This window comes from Hipposideros armiger, unplaced genomic scaffold (assembly GCF_001890085.2).
Source record: "Hipposideros armiger isolate ML-2016 unplaced genomic scaffold, ASM189008v1 scaffold_236, whole genome shotgun sequence".
Classification (NCBI taxonomy): Eukaryota; Metazoa; Chordata; class Mammalia; order Chiroptera; family Hipposideridae; genus Hipposideros; species Hipposideros armiger.
The window spans coordinates 1,005,617-1,022,471 of NW_017731586.1; the positions used below are offsets into that span (position 1 = coordinate 1,005,617).

Here is a 16,855-nt window from a genome sequence, read left to right on the forward strand (position 1 = left end):
TACTTAGGTACCCAGAGTAGTCAAATCATAGAGACAGGAGAATGGTGGTTGCAGAGTGTGGGGGGAAATAAAAATGGGGTATTGTTTAACAGGTTTAGAGTTTCAGTTTTGCAAGATGAAAAGAGTTCTGGAGATTGCACAACACAGAATTCTCTATAGCTGTATATAGACTATTCTCAATACTAATGTTTTCATTTTTTATTATACAAGTACAACTACAGGAAAATAAGCAGTTATGTTCAGACTAATATAGACAGTGGTAGTAATATAAGAAGAATATATTAAGACCTGCTTTAGAAAATTATGTCCGACGTGTTGCACTTGGACAAGGAAAATAGTAATCCTTTTTACTCAGGAACTGATGAATTTGGGAACCTTTCTGTTTTGAGTCTTGGTCCCTAGCCGGATCTGAGTCAGTGGAAGCACTAAGTTGCCGCACACGTTGGCGGGGGTGGGAATGGAATTGGCTCCGCACCATGAAAAATCCATCCCGGAAGTAGTTACTGGTTCTCTCCATGCGCCGGTTCCTGGGCGTCGCAGAGCCAAGGCGCGAGGCTCGGACCGGGAGGTAGAGCTGGAAGGGACAGCTAAGCGCCCTCCGCCCGGGACGTGACCTGCTGCGCCCCCGGGGCTGGCCCGGGCGCCATCATGCTGCTCCTGCCGAGCGCTGCAGACGGCCAGGGCACCGCCATCACCCACGCTCTGACCTCTGGTACGTGTCCACTCAACCCCGGCTCCGTCCCGCCTCAGCCACTCCTGCCTCAGTCCTCCACCTGCGCGACCCCGAAGTCTCTCTACCCTCGCCCCTAGCTACCTGACGTGTGGGGCCGTGTCGAGTGCCTTTTTGCTCCCTGCTATACAGGAATCCTTCCCCAGACTGGAAGGAAGAAGGGAAGGGGCATCTTTCTGCCCCTCCAGTTTCCTCCTCCTCTCGCGGTCGCTGACTCATGGGTCCGGCAGAGCCGTTCGGAACCGAACCCTCCAGTACCCTAAAAATGTTCTTTAAGCATCCCCTTGCCTACAGCAAGAGACTGCCCGCTGCGAGCTCCCCACGTGCCTGAGGTCGTACAGAACCTGGCTGCTGGTGCTCTAACACCTTTCTTCCTTCGTTTGCTCCGGGTTGCTTTTTTAAATGTCATTACTCAGACACTGCTCCTCATACTCAGTATGAAAAAACCATTGCCTGTGCTGCTGGTAAGATCCGTGTAGACTTTTAAAGACAGTCATTAAGTGATACTCGTCCTGCTGCTGCGGGTTCATAGATTTATAGCCCCGGACAGTCGTGGGTATTGTAAAACGTAAGAGTCTCCAGTTTCAGTGATCTACATTAATTACCTAGCCGCTTATATAGACGCTTGTTGAGTGTTATTTTTTAACGTATCATGGCACATGTTGTTTGTGCCATTAGAAGTCTGTGTGTGTAATCTTACAACTAGAGGGAATGGCGTGAAAGGTAATGTTTTTAAAAGTCACTCACACCGCAATGGTAGTACTTCTTGAACATACGGGAATGCCAAAAAATGTGTACACATGACTTGTATTCATCTTTTGTTGTCGGTATATATTATTACAATTTTAATAGTTTTTTTTTCTTTCTTAAAATGTGTGTGCATTTTTTTGGCACTCCCTGTACTGTTTGAATTCTCTCCTGTGTATAGTAGAGGAAATCTTAATTTCCCAAACCAATTAAAAACATGAAAAGTCAGTTATTTTTAGAAAATTGTGGCCATTAGGTACAAAGGGAAACTTACATCTAGTTATTATTAAACAGAGTAAAGCTTTTTGCTTTCACATGGAATATGAAATTAAAATTAAAATGTACACTTGTTTCTGACCTAAATTACATTTGTTGAAATGTTAGTATACAAAGGTACAGTGATTTACTCCTACTTCCCAGAAATAATGATAAAGTCTTACTTTTATACAACAGTTAGTGATTTTTCAAAGTGCCTTCACGGTTTGTCATTTGATCTTCCAAGGAACCATGTAAGATAGATATTGTTCCTATTTTAGCTGAAGACATCTTTGACGCTTTTCACACAGCCATTAATTGTCTGACCTAGACTAAAACCCAGCGCTTCTGATTTCAGATCCAGCGCTTGTTCCACCGTAGCACATTAGCTCCTGGAAAATTGTCTTTCAGAACAAATCACTCCTAGTGAATTCTTGAAATTTTAAAAAGCTATTTGAATTCAGGGTTTTAAAAATTAAGATATTTTGAGTTGTTTTTAGATTTTGTTTTTGACGAGGCTAGCTCTGATTATTATTATTTGCTTTATTACAATTATTGGCCTAAAAATAAAGCAGTTTGCAACATTTGTCCCCGTTCCTCACCTTCCTCTCATATCCCCAGAAAAATATTGGTTTATTGTTGACATTGATGAATGTTTTATATTGTCAGATAATTGGAAGGGGTTTCTTGAATAGTCTGTAAATACTAGGAAATGGTTATTTATTGCTAACCCTCATGTTAACTGAATTACTGCAATTATCTTAGCTGATGGTTTTAAAATTATATTCTGAGGCTATCACTGTTTTGACCTTATTTATTGCCTTGAAACAGATTTATTCCATGCAATGCATTGAAGCTTCTCTTAACGCTTTCAATCACAGCCTCAACACTCTGTCAAGTTGAACCTGTGGGAAGATGGTTTGAAGCTTTTGTTAAGAGGAGAAACAGAAATGCTTCTGCCTCTTTTCAGGAACTGGAGGATAAGAAAGAGTTATCAGAGGAATCAGAAGATGAAGAATTGCAATTAGAAGAATTTCCCATGCTGAAAACACTTGATCCCAAAGACTGGAAGGTATTTAATACGTGAATCTTTTGTTCAGTGAGATGCTTTGTTAACGATAGGTCATTTCCTCACAAGTTTTCCATTAATAAACTATGTTTTAAGATGCTCCAACAAGATAACAAATGGAGCACCTGTTTATTGGTAACCCTAAGTGGGATAGCACAAGCCACAGGATACTGTCTCTGCTGGAGACATCTAGGAAGGTTGCATAGAGAAGATAAAAGGTCTTAAAAGGATAAGGGGCAGTTTCTGAAGCAGACAAGGGAGAAAGGCATTCTGGGCAGAAGGGGTAGATATGCAAAGACACAAAGGAGTAAAAGTATATGCGCCGCCTTTTGGGGATTGGGGAAGACTAGAGGAGGGTATTTGAGGGATGGTGGTGAGAAATTCCGCCTGAAACAGACTCTAAACTAAACTGTTGTGCCCTTTTTGTGTCATGCTAAGTAAGAAATTCACATTTTCAGGGCAGTGAGAAGTCATCAAAAGTTTTTAAGCTAATTTTAGAAAAGTAATTCTCCTGGCAGTACAGAAAATTGCTTGAAAAGGGATGGCAGGCCTGGAAGGGACGTGAATAGTTTGCTGGTACAGGCCTAGTGCAATAATCCAAGCCTGCGAATGGATGCTTAATGCTTAAACTAAATTTATGGCTGGGTTTTGAGGAAGAGGGAACAAATTTTGGGGAGAGGTAGACTTGACAGGCGTTGGTGACTTTGGCTGTGTGGCACAAGAGAAGGGAATGTATTCAAAAGACCTCTGAACATTTTGGCTTCAGTGACCTGCTAGAGTGTGATGTCAGTCACCAACATTGGGAAGTTTGTGGGGAATGTGGTGTTTGTGTTCAAGTTTGGCTATGTGAAAACTGAGGTTGTAGTAACATACTGGTGAAGTTATCTAGCAGATGGTTAGAAATTGGTCTGTGACTCTAAAAAGAGGTTAGAGCCAAAAACATTTGCAAGTCATTGGCACATAGGCAGTAGTTGAGGCTGTGGGAAATTGAGTGACGTCAGACAATATAGAGAAGATTATAGACAAATAGGTATTATATTGCTTAAGTGGGCACTAGTATAACATTTAAATCCAAATGCTTTGAAATTAGAGTGCCTGGATTCAAATCTGGTTCTGCCCATTTAGTGTGCTGGGACCTTGGGAAAGTTACTTGACATCTCTGCCTCATTTCCCTTATTGGTATAATGAGATTGCTAACAGCTCAAAGGATTATAGTGAAGATTAATAAAATGAAATGATGCATATAAAGCACTTAACCTAGTGCTTGGGGACATGATAAATTCAAAACAAATAGTAGATAATAAGAGTTCTCATCTCAGGTTGTCGTGAATATTAAATGAGGTAAGGAATATGTGTAAAGCACCTAGAAAAGTAAGTACACACTCAGAAAGTGTGAGCTGATTCTCCTGCCATCATCATCAATTTTAAAAGAAAAGAACTGAACATTGAGCATGGATATTTAAGGAATAGTCAGAAGAGGAGAACTAGCAAAGGATACTAAGAAGGATGAAAGAACTAGAAAGAAAACAGAAAACAAAAAACCATTTGTTTGTTCAACAAAGGTTTATTAAACATCAGATACTATATATACTCTTCCAGAAACTAAGGGAGGAAGAAGTCTCAAGAAAGAAAAAACAATCCCCAGTGTCACTGCTTTAGAGAGAGGTCACTCTCATAACATAAGTAAAGATAAAAAGCCACTGGATCTGGCAAATGAAGTGTAGGTGACCACATTGAAAGCAGTTCTAGTAAAATGCTTGGGATGGCAAGAGATTGCAGTGGGTTGAGGAGTTATTAGGAGGTGATAAAGTAGAGACCTAAGTGTAAAATACTCTCTTTCAAAGCTAGGTTGTAAAAAAAAATGAGGAATTATAACTTGAGGGAAAGGCAGGGTCAGGAGGACATAGAATTGGTAACATTGAGATCTATAAGAGAGAATGGAGAAGGTCTGTGGTAGAGAAAAGAGTAGTCGACATCAGAGCAAGGTAGCGGGGTTCATAAAATCATTCAGTTGTTTCATTCAACAAATAGCGACCAAGCACCTGCTGTGTATCAGACACTGTCTGGGTGCCAAGGATACTGTGCTGAGCAGAAAGTATCATTGCTCCCACATAGCTTATATTCCAGTGAGGAGACAGATAATAAGTAAAGAATCAAGAACATGGCCACTAAGTGCTGGGCAGAGAAGTGGAACCGGGTGATGTGATAGTGTCCAGATGACTGCCTTCGATTGAGTAGGTGGGGAATGCGTCGGGAGCTGACACTTATGATGAAACTTGAATGACTTGCAGAGATCAGGGAAAATGGCGCAGAGCTTATGCAGAGGCAGGAAGAAGTGTGGAATGTGCTAGGAACTGAAAGAAGACAAGTGGCTGGAATATAGTGAATGAAGGAGGGGTGAGGAGGCCAGGAGTGGTGGTGGTCAGTGGACAGCCATTGGAGGATTTGGAGCACTGACAACGTTTAGGTACTTCAGAGGGAACAACAACAAGAAAGGAGCAGAGACAGGGAGAGAAGGTTGTCTCTTTTAAATAGGGTGATGACATTTCAGCTGAGACTGAAGAATGAGAAGATGGCAGCCACATGAAGAATGGAGGAAGAATGTATCAGACAGACCATATAGCATGAGAGGCCCTGAAGGGAGAGAGCTCACATCTTGAGGGAACTGAAACACCAGTCTGGTATTTGGAAATGGGGGACCAAGGTAGAGAGTCATGGGCCAGGATGTTAGAGAGATGGACATGCTCTGTGCCTCTGAAGCTCAGAGTAGAGGTCTGCACTCGAGTTCATTGGTGAGCCATGAGCATTTGCAGGTTACTTACCACATTCCAGCCTTGGCATTTGATCAGATCCCCTAGGATCAAAGTACAGAGAGAGACCAGAAGATACCTCAGGAGCTTTGCGGATCACTGAGAAACCAGTAAAAGGGGCTGAAAAATCTACTGGAAGATGGGAGGAAAACAGAGAGAGTGGATTCACAGAAACTAAAGGAAGGTAATGTTTCAAGCTGTGCTGTCGCTGAGGGCAGACAGGCAATTTTGGATTTGGCACCTGGAAATTGATACTGAAGAGACCAGCTTTGTAGCACCTGAGATGGAAGTGGATGGAACAGAACCAGATCAGAGTGGTTTGAAAATTAATGCAAGGGGACAGTTTCTTCAAGTTTAACTTTGATGGGCAGCAGAAAAATGGGGCAGTTGCTGAAAAAGGAGTCATGGAAGGGTGTTTGTTTTTTTAAGATGAGAGGTAATAGAGAATCTTTTTATACTGATGCAAATATCCAGTTGAAATTTAGGAGATAACTGAAAGATGCTAGTATTTGAGGAGAATTAGAAGATGATATTCAGAACCAAGAGGAAGGATGGAGTAATTTGTCTTGGTAGGATAAGCTTTCTGAATTGTGAGTGGAGGGAAAGGGAAGAGATGTATGGATGCAGCTAGGGTGGTAGAAAGATGCTGGAATTCAAGTAGGATGATGTAAATTTTTTAGTAAAGCAGGAGGCAAGGCCATTGATGAGAGTAGAGAAGGGTCTGTGAGGTTTGAGGAAACTAGAGGACAGAAGGTGTGTGATAGTAATCTTAGTGAGTGGAAAGGTAAACCAACTGGAACACAGTATGATTGCCAGACATAATAAAGGAGCCAATTCCTGTGACGTTTGCAATCCTGAATTGAAAGGGAAACCAGTCTGCCATATCTGATTTTTTTCTCCCATGTTTTATGCTCTCATTTCCCTTGCTCCTCACTCATTCTCCAGTATACCCGATGCATACTTTTAAGAAGTCTTCACTCCAGTTGTTACCTCAGCTTCTAAACTTGCAATGATGCTAACCAAAGCAGAAATGAGAGCAGGTGCTTTTATCCAGAGAAGCCTCATCCCTCAGTTTCTCAAAATTTCCATGTAACCTATCTTCTTTGTTCTATATGGCTCCTAGTTCTATCCTATCACTGCCCTGACCCAACCTACTAGGGCTGCTGTAATGTTCCCTTCAGTTCTGAACTCTTCCTGGCTATACTTTAATTTAAAGGTGGCCACAGAATATTAATATATTGGTTTTAAGAACAAAAAGTGTTCTGTGGTCAAGTACATTTGAAAAAGGCTAGGTTTTACAGGTATCTGATTACTTGCTTGTTCTTTTTTTAATTGCAGGACTGATCAGAGCCTTTATTAGTTTTATGTGCATACAAGTCATCAAGAAGGGTATACAAGAGTCAGCATTTCCCAAACTTAAATGACCGCACTACCCATTTTATACAGAATCTCTAACTGGACCCCTGTTATGAGAATATCACTTTGGGAAACACTGCTTTGGGGTTCCAAAACACAAAGGATAGGATGTATTGCTCCATTTCAAACTTGACTCCCTTTGTGTCTTTATCAGAACCAAGATCATTATGCAGTACTTGGACTTGGCCATGTAAGATACAAAGCTACACAGAGGCAGATCAAAGCAGCTCGTAAGTATTTAGTTATTTTGAAATAATCAAATATCTAGTATTGGAAATGTTACCCTTTTGAAAAGATATGAGGATCATAGTCTATATCCATAGCTCTAGATTTAACAGCATGTGTCATATGGTCATAACAATGTATAACCACACTGTCCTTTACCTTTAGAAACAGAAAAACGTAGTCTCGTGTATGGACTTTCTCATGAGGAATAAGAAATCAGGGAGGTAGATGTGTGTGTTTGTGACTGAGTAAAGAACATTCTTCCAATGGCAAGCTTTTAAAACATTGCACCTTTTTTTAGAAGTAGGGCCCGCTGCATTTAGTGGAGCGGCCCTGTTACTTAGGTTTTTTGATGTTGTTTTGTGGTCTTAGGTCAGACCCTTATTAATATCATCTTTTCTCTTCTGTCCAAGAAAGAGTTATCTGATGATTCATTATTATTTTTCATTGACAAGATTAAAAATGTGGGGGGAAATTGTTTGGATGCCTGTATTCACATGCCTCACTAAACATCATCTGCCTTAGTGTCCTGTCCTTTGCATTCCTGTGGAAATAATTCCCTCACGCATCCGGTTCACCAGATCAGTAAAGTTTCATGAAAGAGCTGAAGGTGATTCATTTTCTGTGTTTTATATTAGGAGAATGTTCTGGCCTCCACTCTAGAAAATGGATATTGAGGTCAGAGGAGGTAAGATTATGGCCACATGGAAAAGGTGTTGGGAGTCAAAGCCAGTCAAGAAGAGCAAGTATTGTACTTGGAGGAAGATGGCAGAAGGAGACCTATCTCATGTTGAAAAATATTAGTCAAGACCAACTATAGTAGATAAACTCAAAATTTTCTCTATTAATGGAAATTTTAACAAGGTGAAGGAATTTATCAGATTATTTTAGACCTATTGTATTATTGGATTTCTTAAAAAGCTGGCATGATTTTAGACTAAGCATATGTTAATGCATATGAATAGTCATTGTAAAATACATAAATGCCAGGAAAATTCATTTGCCATGGAAAAGCATTTGCACAGTCTTGCTATATGAAGGAATAGCATACAAATTCCAAATATGTCTTAATACATATAAATTTGTGAAAGAACCAGAAGTGATTTAGAACTATGAAAATAGTTGGCTGTTTTAAGATGAAAGAATTATTTTTCTCTAAAGATTAAAAATTTACAGTAAATTGTGAAAGAATTAACAGAATCCATGTGCTCTGTTAAATCCATTCTTTTATTGGCATAATATAAACATTTTTAAATTCTGTAACCAAAAGTTTTGTATTCCCAATGCACAGATTAAAATAAAGCAGAATTGTAATTCACTCTCTGCCACCTTGTAGAATATTTTTGTTTATTGAGAAGGAAATTATTCTCTTACCTCTGTCACTATAAAATAGACAGTTGCTGCTTACTGCTTTCTGAAACCTTGCCCAGAAGTAAAAATGCCAAGTTAGTGTTTACAGGTCTATAATTATCAGCACAAACAAACCTAATAAAAATGTACGTGTGATAGCAGCATGTGAGAGCCTCCAGGTTCTTGCATTATATTGCAAACACACACGTGAAAGAGTTTTATTTTTGTTTAATGTATTTTGAATTGCTATAATGGAAATTAGGAAGTCAGTTAAGGGTGAATAAAGTTAGTGTCTTTTTTTCCTTCTCTGAATTTCTGAAAAGAACAAATTACTAGAAAAGTTGAATGATGATTTAAAAAGTGCTTGAATACTAAACGTGGTATTTCAGTTACTTATATGTTTGTTCTTGAAGTAAAATTGCCACATGGTAATTTTGTAGGTTTGATCTCTTTAAAAATGGAAATAGAGTCTTCGGTAATTTGAATTTTCTAAATTTAATAATTTTAGTTTAAAATAGTTCTGATTTTTTAAACTGAAAACTTTAATATCAAGCTTCTTTAAAATTAAAAATATTTAGAGACTTTATTATAACAGCAGTATGAACGTACAGTAAAAGCCCCTTTGTTAATTACCCTCAAAACATCCCAGAAGCTATCTTTCGTTGGGGGAGAAGAAGAAAAGAAGCCTTTGAAATTTCAGTAAACTTATACCAGCTGCTCCCAAATTACCTTTGTTTCTTTTTCAAACCAACAATATTGTTTGGCTTCCTTTACCTTATTTTTATTGAGTTGTCAGAAAAGCCATGACGTATTTTTTTCTGTTTTTCATTGCAAAAATGCATCGTGACTTTTCCGACAACCCAATAATATCAGGTAATATCTCTTAGCTCCACAGGGACAGAGTGTAGGACAGTCTCAGGACCCCTTAATGTACATGGATGACTTCAGATGATTAGACAGAAAAAGCAATGAAGGAAAAAACATAGTGCAGCATGAGAGAAGATTATTCAATAAACAATTGAGACATCTCTTTCGGACTTTGATAAGGTTAAAAAAAAACCTTAAGTATCTACTACATGCTGTCAGTGAGATGTGAAGACACTGCATTGGGGGCGGCGTAGGCACTGCAGAAAGAGATTAGGGAGAAAGAAGTAGAAGTGCCTGAAAACTAAAAACAGGAGAGCAGAATTTAGAATTATGAAGGCTGACGTACAGTTAGAAGACACAGTAAAGTAGAAGACAACCTTGAGGAATGTTTCCAAGATTCAGAGGGAATGAAGAGAGAGATGCCGGATTTCCCTAAAGAAGAAGGCAGAATAAATGTAACAGAAACAATAATTGCAAATAAAGAAAACTTACCTCATTTATAAAAGGGCCTGTCTTGAGATTGAGACTGTTTGTAGGCAAATGACTTGGGTTTCACTGCTCAGCACACACTTGCAAGTCGAAGGAGAATGATGTTTAAGTCAGGCTTCCAGTGCACAGAATCCATTTTGCCAGCGGGGGAAAGAGCACCCCAGAGAGAAGCTCATGGCTTTGCCCCATGCCTGGCAGTACAAATAGCCTGTGCTCAGATTCTGCAGTGCCCAACCCTGGGGATCACACCTCCAACTGCCCAGGATGATTTGATTGTTTTTCCCGGGTATGGAGACTCTAAGCTTGATTGTCTGACTCACCGAGTTCTCTGTGAGCTGCCCAATAACCTTTAATAAATTCCTTTTCTGCTTAAAACAGCTAGAAGGTGAAAATGCCTCCTCTTGAGTGTTAGTGAAGGAACTGATAATATACTTGACTATAAGAAAAATCCTGGAGCTCAAAAAACAAAAATGTATTTGTCACAGTTTCTGAATCCTTGCAGTATATGTAGAATTACTGAGTTTAATGGGTCCATTAAAAACATTTGTACAGAAATTTTGAGAGCAGCCTTATTTACAATATCTAAAAACTAGAAACCAAATGTTCACCAACAAACAGGTTAATGGATAAGCAAACTGCTGTATATTCATACAATGGAATAGTACTCAGCAAACTGAAAAAAAACAAATTACTGATACACACAAGAGTGGTGGTGAATCTCAAAACATGTTGAGCAAAAGTAGTCAGATACAAAGAGATAATGTATGATTCCATTTCCATGCAGAACATGCAAAAGTAATTTATGGTGATAGAAATCAGAAACTGGTTGCTTCAGGCGGTAGGGGGTGGGAGTTGACTGGAAAAGGGTACGAGGGAACTCTGGGTGATGGAATGGTAAGTATTTTCTTTTGGGTGGTAGTTACATGGTGTATACAATTGTCAAAACTCACTGAACAATACAGTCGGCCCTCTGTATCCACAGGTTCCACATTTGCAGATTCAGCCAACCTCGGGATCAAAAATATTCGGGAAAAAAAGTTATGTTGCTGCTGACACGTACTATGTAGTTAGGCCTACAGTGGTTGCGTCTGTGTTGAACATGTACAGACTTTTTTTTCTTGTCATTCCCTAAACAATACACTATAACAGCTATTTACATATCTACATAGCATTTGCATTGTATTAGGTACTATAAGTAACTGAGAGATTATTTAAGTACAGGGGAGGATGCGCATAGATTATATGCAAATACACCATTTTATATAAGAAACTGGAGCAGCCTCAGATTTTGGCATGTGCGAGGCAGGGGCTCCTAGAACCAATTCCCTGCAGATACTAAGGATGACTATACTTAAAACCTGAGCATTTTATTCTATGTAAATTTCATCTCAATTCAGTAAAAAAGATATGATTAAACCGAAAAATAATCACTTGGGAAATTGAATATATATTCTTTTGGGCCTAGACATATATAAAAATTGTATTAATAGTCTTCTTGCAAAAGTAAGATCACTGCCTATCAAAACTTAAGGGGTGGTAATTAGAGCTGTACCATACGTAAGTTCATTGTCTTAAACTATTGTGCTATTTATTTTTTAATAGAGGGAAAAATAAAATAGTCATTTAATTTAAATATTTAATAGTACCAAGGAACATGGATGAAAAAATAGAAGAGATAAAACAGTAAAATGGATTTTTAAGAAGAAAAAACATAGTAAAATACAGAAAGAAAACCATTATAGAAGATATTTTTAATTGAGGACACTATTAAATACAGTGAATTTGAAATTTTTGATAAAATTAACTTATTTTTTTTTAATTGAGGAAATTGTAAAAGGTACAAAAGAATTATCTCCAATAAAACCTTTTCAGGCCCAGGTGATTTCTCAGGTGAATTATTTCAAATGTTTAAGGGATTGAAAATTCATGTGCTGAACATAAACTGTTTTTAGAACAGTTCATGTTGTGAAGTTAATATAAACCTAATATGAAAACCTGGCATACAAAGAGAAAATTGTGGAGTCAGTAAAAAGATCATGGATTGTGGGAGGCGGGTAGGAAGGGATGAACAGGCGTGAAGCACGGAAGATTTTTAGGGCAATGAAAATATTCTGTGTGTTATAGTGATGGATACATGTCATTATACATTCCTCCAAATACATAGAATGTACAACGCCAAGAGTGAACCATAATGTAAACCATGGACTTTGAGTGATTATGATGTGTCAGTGTGGGTTCATCAACTGTAACAAACAGATCGCTCTCAGGGATAGCAGGAGCTGCTGTGCACGTGGCGGGGGGCAGAAGTTACATTGGAAATCTCTGTACCATCCTCTCAATTTTGCTGTAAATCAAAAGTTGCTCTTAAAAAATTGTCTTAAATAATAATTAATAAAATTTTAAAACCTGGTGAAGAGATTTTAAAAATTACAAGCAACTCTCATCTATGTGTGTCATACAAAAAAAAAGAAAAATCCCGGTTAAAATAATAGCAAACTGAATTTAACAGTATACAAGGCATAATGCCCATGAACAAATAGGATTTCTCTCAGGAATCCAACTTAGGAAATACATTAATATAGCTAAACCTGTTTATAGTTTAGATAATATGTGATTTCCTAAGTGGATCTCCATTCCTTTTTGATAAATTGAACTTTGAAAAGAAATGCAGTTAATTCCCTACTTTGAGAAGTATTTCAGACCCACAGTCAGCGAACTTTTAATCATGTGGCATAGGTGATATCACCACTAAAATTTACGGGGGGAAGCTAACCTGCCCATTGCTTTTTACACTATGTTGTGAGTGTAGGTCAGTGTATTAGATATCAAATAACAGAGAGAACTATTGGAAAGAAGGAAAGCAATCCATTCTTTGTTGGTAATATAGAACCTACCTAGAAAACCAAAAGAGTTTGTGTCGGGGCTAGATGCAGGAAAAATATGCAAAAATAAATGTAGTTTTTGGAAGTTACCATCAAATATTAGGAAGCTATGGTCATTTTAAAGTTAATCCCAGGACAAGAATAGGTAAATCAGAAATAAACCCTGGTAAAATTGACTATGAGGCATTATAAATCAGTAGAGACGGGAAGGATTATTAGATGAGATAAGGACTTTGGAAAATGGCAAGTTTAGATATTTTCTTGACTATTAAAATTCCCAAAAGATTTGAAGAATTTAATTTTCAATTCTAACCATAGAAAATATTAATGAAATTAGGAACATACATCAAACTTTTGAAGAATGAAAGGCCTTCTAAGTTCATAAGTACTGGAAGAAATTAAAAGGAAATGATCAGTAAATAGTGGGTTGTCGGAAAAGTCATGATGTATTCTATGTTTTGCGTCATGACTTTTCCAACAACCAATATAAATGACTGTTTTTGAAAACAGTAAGTGCAATCTCAGCAGCTGGGAAAACACTAGCATCAAACTCAAGGGACCAAGAGGCAGCATACAAACAGGCTGAGGATTCAGGCTGCCTGGGCTGGAGCCCGACTTGGCCAGGACTTGGACAGGTTGCACAGGTCATGTTTACTTAACCTCTCTGTGCCTCATTTTACTCATCTATAAAATGGAAAAAATAATAGTATTTTCCTCATGGTGTGATTTAGGAGAGTAACTGATAAATCATGCCTGGTACATATTAAATGCTCAATAGATGTTAATAGCCATTATTGTAAAGTAACTCACACAAACTCAGAAGAAAAACTGACAACCTCTCCTTCCTCCACAGATAAAGGATAAATGAATCAAAAAAGAATTGTTGAGCACCAGTGATAATCATAGTTTTAAATAATTAGATCCAGGGCTGGCGAAGCTAAGGTGAAAAGGATGTTCACTTAGGAGTAAGAAGTGGCATAAATTTTGGAAAGGATCTTGTTCCTACAATCGCACTCACTGATTTCACTTTTGTAAATACATCTTTAAAAAAAAAATCCTAAATATGGAAAAAGACTTCTCTACAAAATGATTAAAATTGGGATCACTTACAATAGTGAAAAATTTTAAATAATGAAATATCCAATGGTAGAGAAATAAATAAATTATGATAAATCTTGAAATGCTGTATGATGCAATCACTTAAAAATTTTTGAAGTTTGTAACAAAATGCAAATGCAGTAATGTTAAGTTGAAAAAAGGAGAATATAAATTGGGTATATGATATGATTATATTGAAAAAAAATGTTTTTAAGATTTTTATTGGGGAATTGGGGGAGGGAACAGTGTTGGAGAATTGAGGAAGGGGAACAGACAAGTTGCTGTCCTTTTGTTCTTCAGTCTAGTTGTAGAGGACATCATTTCACTGGCCCATGTTGGTATTATCATTGCGCTTTTCCCAGGTGAGGCAGTCGTTTGCCAGCCATTGGACAGCCACTCATGCCAGCTCCCGGCCACTCACGGTGGCTTATGGCAGCCCACTACAGCCTCACTGCAGCCTACGCCATCGCTGGCGACTCACTGTAGCCCAGCTCCAGGTTGAGCTGTTGTTCACCATCTTAGCTGTAGAGGGAGCAGCATCACTGACCCATGTGGTATCCGAACCTGCGGCCCTGCTGCTCAGCACTCGCACTCTCAAGCCAACTCTTAACTAATGAGCCACTTGGCCGGCCCATACCTAAAATTTTTAAAGCATATACTTAAAAAAAGTCTGTGTGGAAAAACACCAAAATGTTAACAGTAATTGTGTTTTGGTGCTGGCACTTGGACCAATTCTTAAAATAATTCTTGCTTCTCTATAATTCCCACATTTAATAAACTAATAGTTTACCATGGGAGGAAATGTTTTTAAATTAGCATTATGATTTTAGAAATGGTTCTGTTTAGCTCATCTTTAATTTTATTCTTGTGCCTAAAGTAACACATTATCTAAATCTGGCTTATTTTGTAGATAAAGCAATGGTTTTAAAACATCACCCAGACAAACGGAAAGCAGCTGGTGAACCAATAAAAGAAGGAGATAATGACTACTTCACTTGCATAACTAAAGGTAAGAAAATATTTTAATCACGAATTTCTAATAGTGATAATAATTTATTGTGTTTCCAGTGTATACCATAATTCGTTTAGCTGACATTTTAAAACCTTTTTAGTTACATCTGGTTATTTCTGGTGATCTTCCTACAAAGTGAGGTTCTCCCTGCCAGCAACATCAGTAGCACCTGGCAGCTTGTCAGAAATGCAGGAGCTCAGGGGACATCCCAGACCTACTAAATCGGAATCTACAGTTTAACGAGATCCCCAGGGGATTCTTAGGCAAATCTCATCCTAGAGTTGATTCATATAAGCGTTACATTTAATGGTGAGAATACTAAGATCTTTCTCCATTTCAGGTACATTTCAGGACTAACCTTCCTCACATGTTTGGCTCATTTAAATCAGGAATTTGCTTACATCCTATTATGGGACCCACAACTGTTTATTACTATTTACATAGCCATATCACCATTAAGCAAATTAACATAGGTACCACCATTTCTAAATGTTTCCTTAAATCTGATTTTACATTTTGAAGCTAATTTTTAAAAAATTATATACAAGTATACACCTTTTAAATTTATTCTTTTTGGCCCACTCTTAACACAGTGTTCAAGATTCCTAAGATCCTTTGATCTTTTATAACCTTGGGATCTGGCAGCTAATTTCTAACAATTTCTTTTTCCTCAGTGTCATGCTTTCTTAAGGGATGAATATTTTAACTGTTTTGTCATTTTCCTTCCAGAAGAGCTACTTAAAGAACTTAAGTCCAATCGTATCCGGTAGTGCTACAGCTGTCATTAACTAAATTCAATCCTCCCCAGCACACACAATCTTTAAATATAAACAATAATAATTTTTTTTAAAGGAAGGAATTTTTTTTCTCTGAGGAAAAAAAATGTCGAGTCATGGTAATGTGACCTTATCGTTTTCTCCTCAGCTTATGAAATGTTATCTGATCCAGTGAAAAGAAGAGCATTTAACAGTGTAGATCCTACTTTTGATAACTCGGTTCCTTCTAAAAGTGAAGCAAAGGACAATTTCTTCGAAGTGTTCTCCCCAGTGTTTGAAAGGAATTCCCGGTGAGTTAAGGCATCCCCCTGTGATCAATGTGCTCTGTTGGCTCCCTTCTTGTCTCCAGGTATCTCCTTTTTCCTCTGATAACAGTTCTGGTGAACTTATGGCTCTTAATTATTTTGCTCTCTGAACAGAAGCTCTCCCTTTTCATAGTGAAATTTCTTTACAACTCCTGGGATGTCTTTCTTTTTAATTTCCTTTGGGGGAAAGAACTGCCTTTATGTACTGTGATGCTGATACTTAGGTGACAGTAATTTCCCATTCTCTTGCTTCTTTATTATGAATGGCCCTCTACTTGGGCACTCAACTTGGCCCATTATCACTTGAGAAAAGTTATGTTCTATTTTTTGAGCATCTGCTTATAAGGTTCTATGGCAAAGGATGATTTATATTTAAGATTAAAGCATATGTAATTGATTTCATTTAAGTCAGTTTTTAAGTAGAGTATACCAGTATTTTTGGTTCCATCTGCATTGGGAAGTTTTTTTGTTTGTTTGGTTTTTGGTTTTTGGTTTTTTTTTTTTAGAGGGCACAGCTCACTGGCCTATGTGGTAATCGAACCGGCAACCCTGTTGCTCAGAGCACGCGCTCTAACCAACTGAACCACCTGGCTGCACAGGAAGTTTTTATAGAGCACATCTTGGCTGCACATTGGAATCACCAGGAGAACTTGAAAAAGTCCTGCTGCCTGGGTTTCCCCCCAGAGATTGGGATTTAATTGTGATTTCAATTTAATTGGTTTGGAATGTCTATAGGATTTTTTTTTTTTTAAGATTTTTTTATTGGGGAATTGGGGAAAGGGGAACAGAAAAGTTGCTATCCTTTTGTTCTTCAGTCTAGTTGT

At 38.0% G+C, this 16,855-nt stretch overlaps 1 protein-coding gene across 2 annotated transcripts in view; it reads left to right on the forward strand.

Moving 5' to 3' along the window:
• The first annotated feature begins 400 nt into the window (after positions 1–400).
• Positions 401–16,855, forward strand: part of DNAJC2 (DnaJ heat shock protein family (Hsp40) member C2) — a 29,841-nt gene continuing 13,386 nt past the window's right edge. Inside the window, exons 1-5 of one of the 2 annotated variants that reach the window (XM_019655145.1) lie at positions 401–712; positions 2,614–2,804; positions 7,182–7,257; positions 14,849–14,947; positions 15,875–16,016. In XM_019655145.1, coding sequence (XP_019510690.1) covers positions 649–712; positions 2,614–2,804; positions 7,182–7,257; positions 14,849–14,947; positions 15,875–16,016 — 572 coding nt within the window. In that variant the 5' untranslated portion in view covers positions 401–648. The remainder of the gene's footprint in view (positions 713–2,613; positions 2,805–7,181; positions 7,258–14,848; positions 14,948–15,874; positions 16,017–16,855) is intronic. The other variant, XM_019655146.1, reaches the window with a different exon arrangement.